Source organism: Artemia sp. Qi Xiang Cuo, chromosome 6 (assembly GCF_049724085.1).
Source record: "Artemia sp. Qi Xiang Cuo chromosome 6, ASM4972408v1, whole genome shotgun sequence".
Taxonomy (NCBI): domain Eukaryota; kingdom Metazoa; phylum Arthropoda; class Branchiopoda; order Anostraca; family Artemiidae; genus Artemia; species Artemia sp. Qi Xiang Cuo.
The window spans coordinates 3735537-3753283 of NC_142799.1; the positions used below are offsets into that span (position 1 = coordinate 3735537).

Genomic DNA, 17747 nt, shown 5'->3' on the forward strand with positions numbered 1-17747 from the left:
CAGTATAGGTAAAACTTTTGTAACAAATATATGCTTATGAAGGCTGAGATCGCCTATTCCTGTTGTAACGTTGCTCCTGTAAATACCGAAAACTGCATTTTTTCCTTTTGTCGTAGTTGCTGATATATGTTGTGTCCATTTACCATTTAGAGTTACTGTAAAGCCCAAATATGTTGCTTTCTCTTCTATTTTTAAAATTTGACCTTCCAAATAAAACTTGGGGGGTAGCTCTGGTTGCTTTTTGTTAAATATCAATATTTGGCTTTTTGATACATTAGCCTTCAGTTTCTTTTTATGCAGATATTCTCCTAGGATATTCAGTAGAGACTGTAGATTTTTCTCAGAATCAGCAAGTAAAATTATGTCATCTGCGAAAAGCAACATTGAAAGATTCAAATTTCCAAGACGAAGTGTTGGTGCCCATTGGCGTTGGAAAAATTGCACTATATCATTAATAAATATACAAAATAATTTTGGAGATAAAGTACTTCCCTGTAAAACTCCCTTACTTACAGGAAAAGAGGAAGAGACACCCTGTTGCGGAATTTTCACAAAATGTTTAGTCCATGAATACATCGAAGCTATTATATTCATAAACTGATGTGGTAATCCAATTTCACTCAAAGCTTCAAACAACAAAATTCTATCTACGTTATCAAACGCTTTCTGTAGGTCCATAAGCGCAGCGTATAATTTACTATTTCCTTTAGAATATTTTTGTATCATTGCATTTAAAAAGAATACTCGATTCGCTGTCGAATATCTCGGTCTGAATCCACCTTGTTCTCCATTTAGAATACTATTCGTCTCCATCCATTTACCAAGCTGTTTGTCCAAAATTTTCCCCCCACTGTTTAAAAGACTTATAGGTCTATAGTTTTCATGAACGGCGGGGCTACCTTTTTTAAATAGGGGAAATACGAGTGAGGTCTTCCAAGTTAGTGGCCAATGTGTCATAGATATTACTAGGTTAAAGAATGAAGTTAACACGGGGATGATAATATTCCCTATCGATTTAAATATCTTAACTGGGATTCCGTCTGGCCCAGATATTAATGCATCTTAATCTGAAGGATAGTATGTACCCTTGTTCTTCATTAGTTGAAATGGAATATTACAGATATTTGAGGTAATACTACTGATTTTCTTGTACTGTAGAAAAATAATACGGACTTTATTTCCAAATTATAATCGGAATCCATAATTACTACCGAATATAGCCAACTTTGAAATATGATTGACCTGAAATTTTTCTTTCACTTTTCCTTAGAGAACGATAAAAATTATTGAGCCAAAATTATTAAGAAGTGAAGTGCTATTTTTGTAAGGAAAGAATGACAAATAAATTTTCAAACAAAAGTAAACTTGTTCATTATTTTGGTTAGGATCTTATGAATATTGTATCAAGAATGTTTTACTTTTTAAACAGAAACTTCAGGAAAACAACCTAAACTTAAGCAAATGTGTATATGCATCAGTAAATTGCATTAAAAAGGGTGAAAATGTTGCAAATTTTTGAAATTTGAGTATTAATTTTGAGGGTGGGGACAAAAATTGTTTTGGATGTTTTAATGGAAACAAAGATTGTACACTATTAAGTAAGTTATCCAGACGAATAAGCAAATGGCTTGTCAGAACAAAATTCAATAGCTTGGAGAATATCCATTTTTGAAATACACAATTTTCGAAGATGCCACTTGGCAAGAGAAAGTTGGAATTCGACAGCACTGTCATCGACACTTTTTGTACCTCGATAATGACACACAACTCTTTCCACTTTCAAAAGTTTCAGAAAATCAAAATTTGAAGGGTCAAAGGGAGGCAAAGCGGTGAGCAGAGGCATACTCTGAATTAAACGTTGGGCGACACAGTCTATTACCTCGAAGGACTGATGTTTACCGGACTCTGATAGCACTCTAAAATTCTATCAGTAAAGCACTAGATGAACTATGGCGACGAAGGGAGGAAGATGGGGGTTTAAAATCTGACGAAGCTAATCAAATGAAAGAATTCCAGATGTTTTGAATAGATTCGCAACTGATTATTTGTGGTCAACGTTATAAGAGCATTACCATTGCTTTATTCCAAAGCATGTGGAGATTTAAAAAAAAGGAAAAAGTAAATTTGCAACCTACAATAAGAAAGGGAAACTATGTGTTAATGAAAAAAGGCATAATGATTTTTTTAAATATATTTGAATTAAAACAACAGGGAGGGGATAGCAAACCAATATTTCTAGAACTCTCAAAGAATGTGTTTACTGCGTTTAACAGGAGAGTAGTAAAGCTCTAAAGAGGGACAGCTTAGAAAAACTTCTAAAGGGGATGTGGATGTAATCCATTAATATTTAAGGAACAGGGCACTTCATTTATTTTTCTACAACGGGACTAAAAACAGATTGTGTTTTTGAATGAAACCTATAAAGAATATTTTTGAAATCTAGCTGGGGAATTGCCCTCCTCCAATTGTTTTTAATATTGCCCTCCTCCAATTGTAATTAGCATAAGGAAACTGATCAAACAACGTATCCTAAGCATAGTTTAAAATCGAAAAAAAAATCGGAAGAATTGTTAGAGAAATATTGGGAATCCCGACAAAAATATAAAAGATTCTTTTAAGAATAGGCAGTTTCGGTGAAAAATCTAAAAAAATATTTCATGGATCTAAAAATCACGAGAATTCGGGGGCGAGTCCTGTTTTCGTAATAGTGGCAGATACAGAATAAAAGTTGGGTTGGAAGGCAGCAACAGAAATTTTACTCCGCTATCATTGTATTTTGTCCTTCCAGACCTCTTAATGCAACTTTGTAACATCTTGGGGAGAGGATGTGGAACAAGTGCCCGAAAAACTACTCCCTGCTGTCTTTCCTGACCCGGGGGTTGTTCCTGCTCCCTGTCATATAAAAATAACAACATTATATGAATTATTGGGGGGTCCACTTGGAAATACAAAAAAGTTTGACTACTTCTCACGTATGTTAGAAATTGGCAAAAATCTTCCTTGTTGTGCTATTTATTACCAAGATCATACATGTACAATGCTATATCAAATCCTGAAACAAATTCAGGATTGTGAATTTGAGATCTGTAGATATTAATCTGATCACAATAGGCCGGACGCTTTTTTTTCTGGTAAATCAAATTCATTAATTATATAGTGTTTGGTTATAGCTTAATTAGGCACCTATGGATTACATTGCACCTTTTCTATTCTTTCCATTCTTGCGATAACGTCTACTGCAGAACGTACTTCACTAATTTGACCAGAAAGACTTGTAGCCAGGCTTTAAAAATCTTTCTTTAAATTATCAACTTTGAGAGACATTGGATCACGAGAGTTTAACCTTTTTTTATATACTAAAGAACATCTTCTCATTGTGAAGATTGCTTTCTTGTTTTTATTTGGGAGGGGGGGGGAGGTATTTCTCTCTGGAGGCGCGACTAGATTTCCTGGCATTACTTATAAAACGATCAGAAATAAAATTTAAAAAAACAAGTTTTTTTCAACTGAAAGTAAGGAACAACATTAAAGCTTAAAACGAAAAGAAACTGCTAGGCATATTAAGGGGGTTGCCCCATCCTTTGCTTTTTACACTAAAGTTTGAATTTTGTCCCAACTCTTTAAGAAACACCCCTGAAACGTAAGGTTGTTCAGTTAGAAGAACAAGAAGCTATTAACTTTTAACATAAAAAGCGAGTTGTTGAGGAGGGGGCAACCTCCTTCATATAATTAATACTTTCTGATATTGTTAACTTTTAATTCTGCTCCTTACTTTCAGTTGAAAAAAGGTGTATTTTTAGTTTAATTTTATAAATGATAATGTATTCTTAGGCAGAAGTGTTTTATTTACCTATGGAGGGGGGATTAAGAATGTATTCCATGCTAAAGTCATGTTATGTAAATTCAGAAATATAATTCCTTATATTTTATGCATGATCGGTCTTATAGACATGCGGATAATTACAGCATATTAACGCATCTTAATCTGAAGGACAGTATGTACCCCCAGATGGATTGAAACCAGGTAAGTTTTTTATCATTAAATTCGATTATTGGCAGTTCATTTTTTTCACATTAGTGATTACTCATCAGAGCTATGATACAAAAAAAAGCGAAGCTTCATACGGTTTTAGGAAATGTAAAACTTTTTTTTTACACTTGGGTAAATAGTTTTTGGTCCATTTCCATGCCTGTATCACCCAGCAGCATATTCCTGAAGCAGTAGATGAAGGTCTTGTAGCGTGTTTTCTGAAGGGAAATAAATGAATTCTTAAGAGATCTGAAAGATTGTTCTCAAAACGCGTTTTGCTAGAAGTCAGTAAACTTTATGGTTATGAGGCGCAGTTAGGAAATTGGGGAAAAGATAGCAGAAAAAATGGCTGACAAGGAAACATAGTTTTCATTGCCTATAACTTCAATTTATGTTCAATTTGTTGAATTATAAGTGTCAATTAAATTTAATTTTTTCAGCAGATTTTTGTCAGGGCCATATCCTGTTTTTTTTCGAGGGGTATTTTACCAAAGGATTTTTTTTGTTCTTTTTCAAAAGAAAAACTTAAAAAAAAGCACATCAAAAATTTGTTTATATTCCTTTTTGTTACGTTTTTGCTATTTGGATTTTGTTCGGGGGGGGGGGGGTTAATAGTAGTTTGTTTACAGAAATTTGGGTAGTAGAATTTTTGGTTGGATAGTATTGAAATGGTTTGATGGAAAATTTGCTTAATTTTACATCTTCTACAGAGCTGTAGACAATCTGCCCCGTTTTGTTCAAACTCTGAACGGAGACGAATATTGAGCTATCATTTTGTTACAGAAAATTTATTTCATCAGATGTGTTTTGAGTGTTAGTTTGTCAAAACAATTCCATTTGAGAAGCTTCATTAAAAAGACTTCTGCATTCTATAGTCAGGAGGGAGGCGGAATCTTTGCATGTTTCCCATGCAACAGTCGTACTATTTTTATTTCAGAAATATTTTTCTTTTATTTCGCATACTATTAGTCTTATAGACAGGCGGATAATTGATATATTAATTTGCATTTTTTGAAAGACAGAATATACAGTAAAGGATAGACAAATAGAGCAGGCAATTCAAAGGTGGCAGAATCAGAAATCATCCTCGGCGTCTCTGGGGCTGTATGGGCTGGCAAAGGAGGTTTGGGGGGAGGAAGTTTACTTTAAAGCGGGGATGAGTAGTGAGGATTTAAGATGGGTAATTTCGGTTCGTGGTAATTTTTTGGGTATTGGAGAAAGGAGGAAATATATTGGGAATTATAGGATTAAAAATGGTCCTTACCAGTGTCCTATGTGTGGAGAGGAGGAAGATCTCATCTATTTTATGGGTACATGCCAGGAGTTAAGAAATTTGAGGAGGGAAGTGTTTTCAACAGATTTTGGAGGGGTGAATTGGCTTGAAAAAATTTTAAAAAGTAGAAATTTTAATGATTTTAGAAGGTTGGGTAAATTTGCAAGAGTGGGTATGGCACATAGAGAAACTTTTTTGATGAATTGTGAGTAATTTATTGTGTGTTTTTTTTTTGTATTTATTTTTGTTTTGTTATTTTGCCATGGCCCGAAAAGGCTTTTGTTGCAATAAATATCTATCTATCTATCTATCTACACTCGGATGGATAAAAATGAAATCATTTATTATTCATAAAACCAGATAATTGGTAGTTCGTTATCATTCAATTAGTGAAGACCTTTGACGTCCATATAAAGCTAGATCTATTTGTTTTGATTACTGAACGAAGATATTAGGATCTGCTGCAGGGTGTGAAAAGGCTTTAGACTTTCCAATTAGGAAAGGTCTTATTGTATATTAGAAAAAACAGCAGTATTATACAAGTTTGTCTCATACGCTTACAAGCTATTCAAAACCAATACCGGCGTTTTTGAAGCTACGCCAGTGTAAAACAGATAGTATGTTGTTGGTCATCTCATCTTCCAAAACATGCCATTTCTAAGCCTTTTGCGGTAACTTCTCCATATTGCATTCTGAAAGTTGAAAGTTTTAGTCATGGACTAAAAGTTTTGTGAAAATTCTGCAACAGAGTGTCTCTTCCTCTTTTCCTGTAAGTAAGGGAGTTTTACAGGGAAGTACTTTATCTCCAAAATTATTTTGTATATTTATTAATGATATAGTGCAATTTTTCCAACGCCAATGGGCACCAACACTGCGTCCTGGAAATTTGAATCTCTCAATGTTGCTTTTCGCAGATGACATAATTTTACTTGCTGATTCTGAGAAAAATCTACAATCTCTACTGAATATCCTAGCAGAATATCTGCAGAAAAAGAAACTGAAGGCTAATGTATCGAAAAGCCAAATGTTGATATTTGGTAAATGGACACAACATATATCAGCAACTACGACAAAAGGGAAAAATGCACTTTTCGTTATTTACAGAAGCAACGTTACAACAGGAATAAGCGATCTCAGCCTTCATAAGCATATATTTATCACAAAAGTTTTACCCATACTGCATTACGGGGCAGAAATTTGGGGCTACCAGACTGCACAAGGATTAGAAACTCTACAAATACAATACTACAGGCATGCATATGGGCTACATAAAACAACTCACTCTCTAGTATTTAAAGGTGACCTAGGCATCTACAGTTTAAAAATACGAAGAAAGATACAGATGATCAAGTTTTGGCTCAAAATCCTGAATTTACCCGAGGAAAGACTTATTCTTGCTGCTTATAAAGATCTTCTCACCCAAAAAAGTAAAACCACTTGGACAGCATGGATCAGAAAAATACTACAGGAAACAGGCTTTTCAGACGCGTGGAATGGAGGACAGGGACCAATGGACCAAGAAAACTTCATAAAGGAATTCCAAGCAAGATTGCACGACCAGGAAATTCAACTTTGGAGGACAGCTTTAGATAAGTCGAATAGTCTTACTTTGTATAGAGATATAAAGCGGATCTATGGACAGGAGACATATTTGAAGCTGGGATTACCTAGTAAGTATATGAAAACGTGGATTCAGCTTTGAGCCAATTGTCTACCAATACAAGGAAAAGAAGTTTGGAAAAATAGAGAAGGTCTGGAAACGCAGCGTACTTGTCTAAAATGTGGTGAGATGTGTTTTGGGCTGGGTCATTTCTTTCTGCGATGCCGGCGGCTTTCTCACATAAGGGGAGAAATTTTGAATGAGGGTAATGATTGGCTACTTCGGAGGATTTTAAGTTCAGATTCACCACAGACAGTAGTAAGTGTGGTAAATTTTGCATTGAAAGTTATGAATGTTGATTAAGAGGATAGTGATTTTAGTATGTCTTCATTTTATTTATCCTTTTTCTTTTCTTTTTTGTTTTGTATATGGCTGTAAAAAAGCTTTAATAATACATTATTATCATTATTATTATATTCTGTAACCCAAACAAAACTAAAAAAAATACCTTTAAAACAGTTCGTGGTAACGAACTGTAAGTAAGGAGCAATGCAGCTCTATAGTAACCGAAAGTCTAAGGACTTATTAGAACTTATTAGAGGACTTATAAGAACGGAAATTTAAAGTCATATTGCCATTTTTAATTGACCAAAAGATTGGACGGCAAGTAGGACCCTCCCTTGTTTCCCAAAATCATCCAATAAAGATAATGAGCCATTTTGTTCAGCATAGTTCAAAGGCACAATAACTAAGCCTTTGGAGATAAAATGAACCCACACAGTCCATGGGAAAAGGTCTTTAATTTATAAAAATTTGTCAATTGCTACATATAGTATTTGTTATTAGGAATTTTCAAAAGGATGCTTTCGTTTAGAGGAGGAATATTGCCACGGAGAGGAGGGATATTCTCACGGAGGTGTAGGTTCATCAGGAATTAAAAACACTAATTCAACCATCCAAACTCTATCTATAGCAGATTACATTCTACTTCTTTTTCTTTTCTTTTTTAAATCAATTAAGTCTCTAGGATATCAAACTCAATGTTTTCGAAAGAACTTTTGATTTTATAATACGAGCTTTAACCAACCTGATATTGAGTTGACATTTCAAGGATCACTTTACTTTAACAAGAAATAGATGCATAGGCCTATAAGATAAATCCCCTACCGCTCAAGATGTTTATTCATTGACGCATTATAGAACCATTGTGTTGTTAGTTTCTTTCATTTTAGTGTGAGACAGTATAAAGAGAAGTGACAGAATAAATGAAATATATACAATTTGGGCCATATATTTGCACAATAGGGGGAGGGGGGCAAAGTATTTGGACAGTGTGAAGCTAGAAAACAATGCTTAGTACACAATATGCAGAATCATTGTACTTAAAACATTAGGCATGCAGACCCATTATACCTTATCCCCACCTTCTCTAATCTGCAAATATATAACCCAAATTTGCTTCCAAAGTATTATGTTTTTATCTCAATTTGGTATATTTCATTAGGATTGAGCGTCAGAGACAGTTATTAGAAGAATAATAAGGGGTGAGGGTAAATCATACAAATGCCAAAAAAATAAATAAATATAAGCGAAAAAAATATGATTCAAATTTTGAATAATAAAAACAAAAAAACACACATTTTAATCAGTAAAAGATAATTCTAGATGTATAACTTTCATTAACTATGAAAAAATAAAATATATGCTGCTGAATATTTTTTTTTAAATAATATAAGTTTGGAAATTGAAAAAACATGACAATTCATTTAAAATATCAAGTTTTGGAGGCGTTGGAAAAGATTGAGATGGAAGAGGAGATTCCATAGCTCCATGGACTATGGAGAGTCCATAGTCCATGTTGGCCAGATACATCTTTTGGAAACAGTGACGGAAGAATCATGGAATACTAGGGTTTGTCATTAAAGGATATAAATTGAACTGTTCTTATAACAAGTTGAGAAGGGGAATCTTGCACCAGGATTATCAATTTTCAAATTCCATTTTCAGTTTTATTGCATACTAGCTACCCCATCCCATTCTAATGCCAAGATATCCTTTTCAGAATTGTTATACCAAACATAATCCCTTATCATGTAAGAGGATACCTTTCACTCTCTTTTTTGATAAGTACAGAAGAAAACTAAATTGAGCTATACAAACAATGTTATCCTTAAATTCAGACGAATAATTATTTGTTGAATTCTAAGATATTTCAAGGTTTTATACATTCTGAATTTCTATATTAGTTTGCTGGTATGATCTTAGCTAAACAGATTTAAGAAGAAATTATTTTGCTGTTGAGAAATTCATTTTAACAGAAATTGTTGTGTCGCCGAGAAATTAAATTGCTGGTCTTATCTTAGTTAGTTAGAAATTGATATCATAGTTAGAAATTAAACAGATTTTATTACAATAAAAACAATCTATTTTATAGAATGTTAAATATAACGAGTTGCCTCTCTGTCTTCTTTGAATAAAATTGATATATTGCGTTTTTGTTCAATAAAGTCAAGTTCGGTTGTTTTGTCTTAAATTAAAAACTCATCTCCAGCCATGAACGTATCAACTGTCCCTATGATTATCTTGCCTTCTTACAACCATCCGAATTTGGGTTGCAGAAACAATATAGCCAAACGTATAATTCAGAATAAATGAATGAATCTTGCTCTACAATTATGCATTAATATTCCATATTTATTCCTGCTATTCTTAAGGAATTCATTAAGTAAGTCAAAGAACTGTTTCAAAATGCTGCGACTATAAATCCACAAGGCTTGGATTGACAGACCTAACAAAAATTTGGTAAAGGAAGAAAAAGACAATTACCACGATTACTTAACCAATAATGACTAAGATTTGGCAATGCCAGGATAATGACCTAGAGATTTTTGAGAGCGCACGACATGCTATAATGTAAGCAGAAAAGGTAGGTGTATCCATTCACCCTGTTTCATCATATAATTAATTAAAAAAAAATTTCCACAAAATAAGTTTTTCAAAGAAAAGTAAAGAACTCCATTAAACAAAAAATGAGCAAAAATAAAATCAAATAATCTACCAAGCGTGAAACTACCACAAATCAGCATCGATAAATAAATGAAACCCAAAACGAACAGAAACTACAATAAATAACCGAGTCAAACTCAAAACGAGCAGAAATTAAGATAAGTTGGGCACAAAACCCCCTATGCCTTCCCAAGGCCAGGATAAAATTTGCACTTTACTGAAAAAATATAAATGTTTTTACTTTTATAACTTTGATAAATCAATTAATATTAACATTTTGATTACTAAACATCAGTATATGTATATTAAACTGAGAACTCACATTCATTTGTATTATTTCAGTGAAGTACAAATTTTTTTCTGGCCTTGGGAAGGCATAGGGGTTTTGCGCCCAACTTATGTTAATTTCTGCTCGTTTTGAGTTTGACTCGGTTATTTATTGTATTTTCAGTTCGTTTTGGGTTTCATTTATTTATCGATGCTGATTTGTGGTAGTTTCACGCTTGGTATATTATTTGATTTTATTTTTGCTCATTTTTTATTTAATGGAATTCTTTACTTTTCGTTAAAAAACTTATTTTGTGGAAAAAGTTTTTTTTAATTAATTTCTGTTCGTTTATATTGACATAGTCTTTTCAGGGAAAAAGAAAATAACACTTTAAATCTTTTAGTTTTTAAGACTTTATAGTTTTGTCTGTTATTTGTATGGTTGAGAAAAAATTTCAGCAATTTTTAACGACATACACCCTATTAAAAATATGGACACAATTAGTAGTGTCTAATTTCGTTTCATACCTCCTGTAGATGACCTGAAATGGAAAACTTGGTACCGTTCGCAAAGACATCTGTTTACTTTCTTTGTTAGCTTGGATACACTTACGCTATTTTATTTGGTTAAATTTTAAAAGCAGAAGTAGCCCCGAAAGTTTGAAAATAATACACTCAGTAGTTCTTGGGATACTGCTGAGATGCGTTATTGGGAATTAGCATTATCACAGTGCATTTTGATTTAATCTTTAGGCAACATTTAGTTTTTAAACATAATCGGCAAATGAGAGGGTGGGCTTGGGAGGGTGGGAGTGGAAGGGGGATTAGTTGCCCATTAATCACTTTCGGCTATTAAAAAGGGCATCAGCCCTTTCTATTTTCAATCGAATGAGCCCCTTTCGGAGTTCCCACGACAACACCTTCGACACGAAGTGCCCTGGTCTAAACAACAACAACAAAAAAAACATCACTAATCACTTTCGACTTTTGAAAAGGGTACTAGTCCTTTGAATTTCAAATCGAATGAGCCCTTTTTCAAGTTTCTACGACAAAGATTTCAATAAAGATTCTTTTTATTATTTCCCGTTTTTCTAGTCTCAGGTGGCTTGGGATCTCGATTTGTGCTTCAGTTTTAGCTCTCCGGCGAAAAACTGTATCTGATATTAAAGATAAATTAAAAATGGGTTATGCCAAGATTGTTGCAAATGGCGGTCGTTATAATAGGCGCAGTCTCGCGAAATTTTACTCGACTTTTTGTGATCATGCTATTCTTTTTGTGTCTGGACTTTACCCTCTGCTTCGAGATAGCGATCTGAATCTAATCCGCATTTATTATTTCCCATACTGCAAGTTTCTTCTTTATTTGCCACGCTCCTACCGTAATAGAAAAACAATTTCTCGGTTTGATGCTACTGATATTATGCGTATTCTGCACCATCATCAACATGTAATTACTTCTTATGCGTGTTTAAGGCTGGGTCTTCATCATCGCCTCCTCCGGTTGTTTAGTGCTGTTTGATATATTTGGTTAATTGTTTATTTGTCATTTTTTATAGTGAATTTTTCTTTCTTTCTTTGCTTTTTTACTCCACTATTTTTGTTCATGTATGTGGGTTACAAATAAAATAAATATAAATAAATAATAAAAACCTTATATGCCCCAAGGGCATATAATATGCCCCAAGGGCAATTTCCAATCGAATGAGCTTTTTTTGAAGTTTCTACGACAACACCTTCTATAAATACCTTATATGCCCCCAGGGCATAACTTAAAACTCTTACCCTGAGGGCTGTGGGGAATTATCCTCCTCAAAGACATAATTTCTATCTGAAAATGAACTTCGCTGAACAAAATGGCTATCTCAAAATTTTGATTGGATATGTTTGGGGAACTGATGGGTGTGGGGGGGGCTAGTTGCCCTCCAATTAATTTTGACTATTAAAAAGGGGACTAGCCCTTTGAATTCCAAATGGAATGAGCCTTTTTTGAAGTTTCTACGACAACGCCTTCTATAAAAACCTTATATGCCCCCAGGGCATAACATAAAACCTTTAACATGAGAGTTGTGGGGGAGTGTCGTCCTCAAAAACATATTTTCTATCTGGAAATCAACTACGCTGAACAAACTGGCTATCTCAAAATTTTGATTGGATGTATTTGGGGGAATGATGGGCGTGGGGGGCCTAGTTTCCCCCCAATCACTTTTGACTATTAAGAAGGGCACTAGCCACTCCAATTTCCAATCGAATAAGCCCTTTTCGAAGTTTTTATGACAACTGCTTCGATACGAATTGCCTGGGCATATACGTTCTTATTGAAGGGATGCTCGTATAAACTTCAAAGTAGACTCTTTTGATTGGAAATTGAAAGTTCTTCTTCACTTTATAAGAGTCAAAAGAGATTGGAGGGCACATAGCCAACCTTCCACGCTCTTTTTTTCTGAAACCCATCTAATAAGAACTTTGAGATTGCCATTTTTTTAAATAGTTCAAAGACCAAACAACGAAAACTCTAAGGTCGACACAGCAACCCCAGGGCCTGAAGGCAGGTGTTGTATGTTACGCCCTGGGGGAATATATGGTTCTTATGGAAGGGATACCGTAAAACTTCAGAAAGGGTTAATTTGATTGGAAATTGAAAGTTCTAGCTCAGTTTTTGTAAGTCAAAAGAGATTGGGAGGGAATCTATTCCCCCAACGCCCCTTTTTCCCGAATGCTTCCGATAAAAATTTTGAGATAACCATTAAGTTAAAAATTGTTCAAAAGTCATATAGAAAAAACTCAGGTGTCGACACAACCCCCCAGGGCCCGGGGGCACGGGCTGTAAGTTATGCCCAGAGGCGCCATTTCAGCCAAACCTTAGGGTGGGCAAGCAGTCGACATGGGCCCCGAAGCAGGCTTGTATAAAAAAATTATCTCTAGCTTTATCCAAAAAAAAACTGCCTTCCATGGGAGTTACCGTAAAAATTAAGGAAATTGTCTCAATTGATTTGCCTTTCCTTCTTTCGCTCTTATGCCATAGGTTCGGAAAAGGCCAGATATCTGAAGAGAGCGGAAACGGTATGTGCGATGTTAAAAAAAAACAGCCGTTTGGGAATCTTCCACTTTTCCGAACCTATAACTTGACGAAAGCCGAACCTCTGTAGAAACTCACGCTTTGACTAAAGTATATTCTGTAGCCGAATTCTTCAGCTCGCGGCTTACAGTAAATACTTTAGTCCAAGTCGGAGTCACGCTCTGGCTGTGACGATGCGAAACTTTGCTCGATCAAGTATATTTAAAAAATCAAAAAATACAAAAAAATTTTGAAACAGATCAGTGAACACTCAAGACAACAAGGGGAACCGTCGTGGTTTCATCTTCGCAAAGTCGTCAACAAGCTGGTCGAAATCCAAGTTTTGACTAAATCCTTCTCTGCATAGATCAAAAGCAGGTGACTAAGACGATCGTCTCCTGTGGTCGAGCGCAGATAGTTCTTCACTATTTCCAGCCCAGAAAACAAGCGTTCATTGCTGGCTGTCGTGACAGGAAGTGTGGCAGCAATATGAAGACCCTTAATAATTTCTGAATAGGCCACTGGAAGTGTCTCGATATTATCGATGACGTCCATGAAGTTCTTCGGCTTTGCCTCCTCCTCGAGCAAAAACCGCTTGGCAATACCAGCTTGGGCCTCAAGAAGAATCTGGTCAATGTCCATTTCAGAATAAAGTTCAGAGAATTGCTTGAGGAGCCCTGCATCCATGAACTGCATCCATAATACATTGTGCCAACATCGTTCTTATATACCCCCAGGGCATAACTTAAAACCCTTGCCCTGAGGTTTGTGGGGGAGTGTCCTCCTCTTTACTTAGTCCCCATTTCTTGTCTCGTTCTCGAGTGTCCCTGCTCTTTACTTAGGCAGCGCAATCGTGCTGCCTATGATTTATACAACAATTTTCTATATAAACCTTATATGCCCCTAGAGCATAACTTACAGCCTTTGCACTGAGGGCTCTGAGGGGGTTATCATCCTAAAAGACCTAATTTCCAGAATGTTTAACTACGTTAAACAAAATGAATATCTTCAAATTTTGATTGGATGTGTTTTGGAAAATCGTGGGCGTGAGAGGAGCGTTAGTCGCAATCCAATCTCGCTACTTTCTTTTAATATACTTTACTTGAAGTTGATATGTAGTTGAAATGGAATATTACAGAAAGTTGAAGGCAATACTACTGATTTTCTTGTACTGTAGAAAAATAATACAGACTTTATTTCCAAATTATAATCGGAATCCATAATTACTACGGAATATAGCCAACTTTGAAATATAATTGACCAGAAATTTTTCTTTCACTTTTCCATGGAGAACGATAACAATTATTGAGCCAAAATTATTAAAAAGTGAAGTGCTATTTTTGTAAGGAAAGAATGACAAATAAATGTTCAAAGAAAAGTATACTTTTTATACATTATTTTGCTTAGGATCGTATGAATATTTTATCAGAATGTTTAATTTTTTAAACAGAAGCTTTAGGAAAACAACATAAACTTAATCAAATGAGTAAATACATCAGCATATTGCATTAAAAAGGGTGAAAATGTTGCACATTGTTGAAATTTGAGCATTAATTTTGAGGGTGGGACAAAAATTGTTTTGGATGTTTTAATGGAAACAAAGATTGTACACTATTAAGTAAGTTATCCAGACGAATAAGCAAATGGGTTGTCAGAACAAAATTTGATAGCTTGGAGAATATCCATTTTTGAATTTTCGAAGATGCCACTTGGCAAGAGAAAGTTGGAATTCGACAGAACTGTCATCGACACTTTTTGTACCTTGATAATGACACACAACTCTTTCCACTTTCAAAAGTTTCAAAAAATCAAAATTTGAAGGGTCAAAGGGAGGCAAAGCGGTGAGCAGAGGCATACTCTGAATTAAACGTTGGATGACACAGTCTATTACCTTGAAGGACTGATGTTTACCGGACTCTGATAGCACTCTAAAATTCTATCAGTAAAGCACTAGATGAACTATGGCGACGAAGGGAGGAAGATGGGGGTTTAAAATCTGATGAAGCTAATCAAATGAAAGAATTCCAGATGTTTTGAATAGATTCGCAACTGATTATTCGTGGTCATCGTTATAGAGCATTACCATTGCTTTATTCCAAAGCATGTGGAGATTTAAAAAAAATAAAAAAGTAAATTTGCTACCTATAATAAGACAGGGAAACTATGGGTTAATGAAAAAAGGCATAATGATTTTTCAAATATATTTGAATTAAAACAACAGGGAGGGGATAGCAAACCAATATTTCTAGAACTTTCAAAGAATGTGTTTTCTGCGTTGAACAGGAGAGTAGTAAAGCTCTAAAGAGGGACAGCTTAGAAAAAATTCTAAAGGGGATGTGGATGTAATCCATTAATATTTAAGGAACAGGGCAATTCATTTATTTTTCTACAACGGGACTAAAAACAGATTGTGTTTTTGAATGAAACCTATAAAGAATTTTTTTGAAATCTAGCTGGGGAATTGCCCTCCTCCAATTGACGCGCATGCTTGGTAGACATAGTACAAGTACTCAGTGTTGAGCACCATTGTGTTGACCTGAGAATCAGATTCTGCTAGAGGCGTAAATGTATTGTTTGATTTTAGAAGGGATCCACAGTTTTGGAGGAGGAAGTAACTAGGGGACAAGTTCTTTTTAGCCATAACATGTATTCAACGACTACAATTTTACATAGATTATTACAAGTTTTGGAGGAGGAGGAAAGACCTTTTTACAAGATTATTGAAAGTTTTGGAGGAGGAGGAAAGATTATTATGCTAAGACACTTAGGGCTCAAGGAATGTTTAAACAACAATCTCTTTTATCCCTTTCTGGATTAGTAACTGTAGCCTTAGACAGTCTACTAAACAGACATTTTAGAGAGTGTACTAAATAAGTGAACAAAACTTACTCATGATTTAAAAACAATTCGCTTGCTTTTTCACGCACAAGGGGACTTGACACTAAAAACTGATGCTGAATAGGAAGTAAATTATAGGATGACTTTCTTAACCTGTTCTGACAGATTTAAAATATAAATCAAGACTGTCTTTTATTATATGAAGACACAACAATTACCCCAATTTAAAGCAGAAATTGAATTAGCAAAAACTTTTATTCCCCTACCGGGTAATAGAGGTCAATCAAAAATTCAGGTCACCTTGGTCAAATTATCCGGAATCATTGAATTTAAATAGGGTCTAATTACCATGATATGGTTAATTCTGTAAGCTTGATATTGTAATTACGAGCATCCAAGAACCTATTGCATAATTAGCATAAGGAAATTGATAAAACGACGTATCATAAGCATAATTTAAAATCGAAATAAAAAAATCGGAAGAATTGTTAGAAAAATATTGGGAATCCCGACAAAAATATAAAAGATTATTCTAAGAAAAGGCAGTTTAGGTGAAAAATATAAAAAATTATTTCATGGATCTAAAAATAACGAGAATTCGGGGGCAGAGTCCTGGATTCGTAATAGTGGCAGATACAGAATAAAAGTTGGGTTGGAAGGAAGCAACAGAAATTTTATTCCACCTTCATTGTATTTTGTCCTTCCAGACCTCTTAATGCAACTTTGTAACATCTTGGGGAGAGGATGTGGAACAAGTGCCCGAAAAACTACTCCCTGCTGTCTTTCCTGACCCGGGGGTTGTTCCTGTTCACTGTCATATAAAAATAACAACATTATATGAATTATTGGGGGGTCCACTTGGAAATAGAAAAAAGTTCAACTACTTCTCGCGTATGTTAAATATTGGCCAAAATCTTCATTTTTTGCTATTTATTACCAAGACCATACATGTACCATGCTATATCAGACTCTGAAACAAATTCAGGATCGCGAATTTAAGATCTGTAGATATTAATCTGATCACGATAAGCCTGACGCTTTTTTTGTGTTAAATTAAATTCATTAATTATATCGTGTTAATGAGGCACCTAGGGATTACATTGCACCTTTTCTATTCTTTCCATTCTTGCGATAACGTCTACTGCAGAACGTACTTCACTAATTTGACCAGAAAGACTTGCAGCCAGGCTTTAAAAATCTTTCCTTAGATTATCAACTTTGAGAGACATTGGATCACGAGAGTTTAACCTTTTTTTATATACTAACGAACATCTTCTCATTGCGAAGATTGCTTTCTTGTTTTTATTTGGGAGGGGGGGGGGAGGTATTTCTCTCTGGAGGCGCAACCAGATTTCCTGGCATTACTTAACGATCAGAAATAAAATTTAAAAAAAACAAGTTTTTTTTTTCAACTGAAAGTAAGGAACAACATTAAAACTTAAAACGAAAAGAAACTACTAGGCATATTAAGGGGGTTGCCCCATCCTTTGCTTTTTACACTAAAGTTTGAATTTAGTCCAAACTCTTTAAGAAACACCCCTGAAACGTAAGGCTCTTTAGTTAGAAGAACAAGAAGCTATTAACCTTTAACATAAAAAGCAAGGTGTTGAGGAGGGGGTAACCTCCTTCATATATGTAATACTTTCTGATATTGTTAACTTTTAATTATGCTCCTTAC

General features: G+C 34.7%; 1 protein-coding gene across 1 annotated transcript in view; it reads right to left on the reverse strand.

The window, feature by feature from the left end:
• LOC148950802 (poly(A) polymerase type 3-like) overlaps positions 1–16225 on the reverse strand; it is a 40148-nt gene extending 23923 nt beyond the window's left edge. The window contains exon 1 of the mRNA XM_089090436.1: positions 16121–16225. Coding sequence (XP_088946562.1) covers positions 16121–16124 — 4 coding nt within the window. The 5' untranslated portion in view covers positions 16125–16225. The remainder of the gene's footprint in view (positions 1–16120) is intronic.
• Between the last annotated feature and the right edge of the window lie 1522 nt (positions 16226–17747).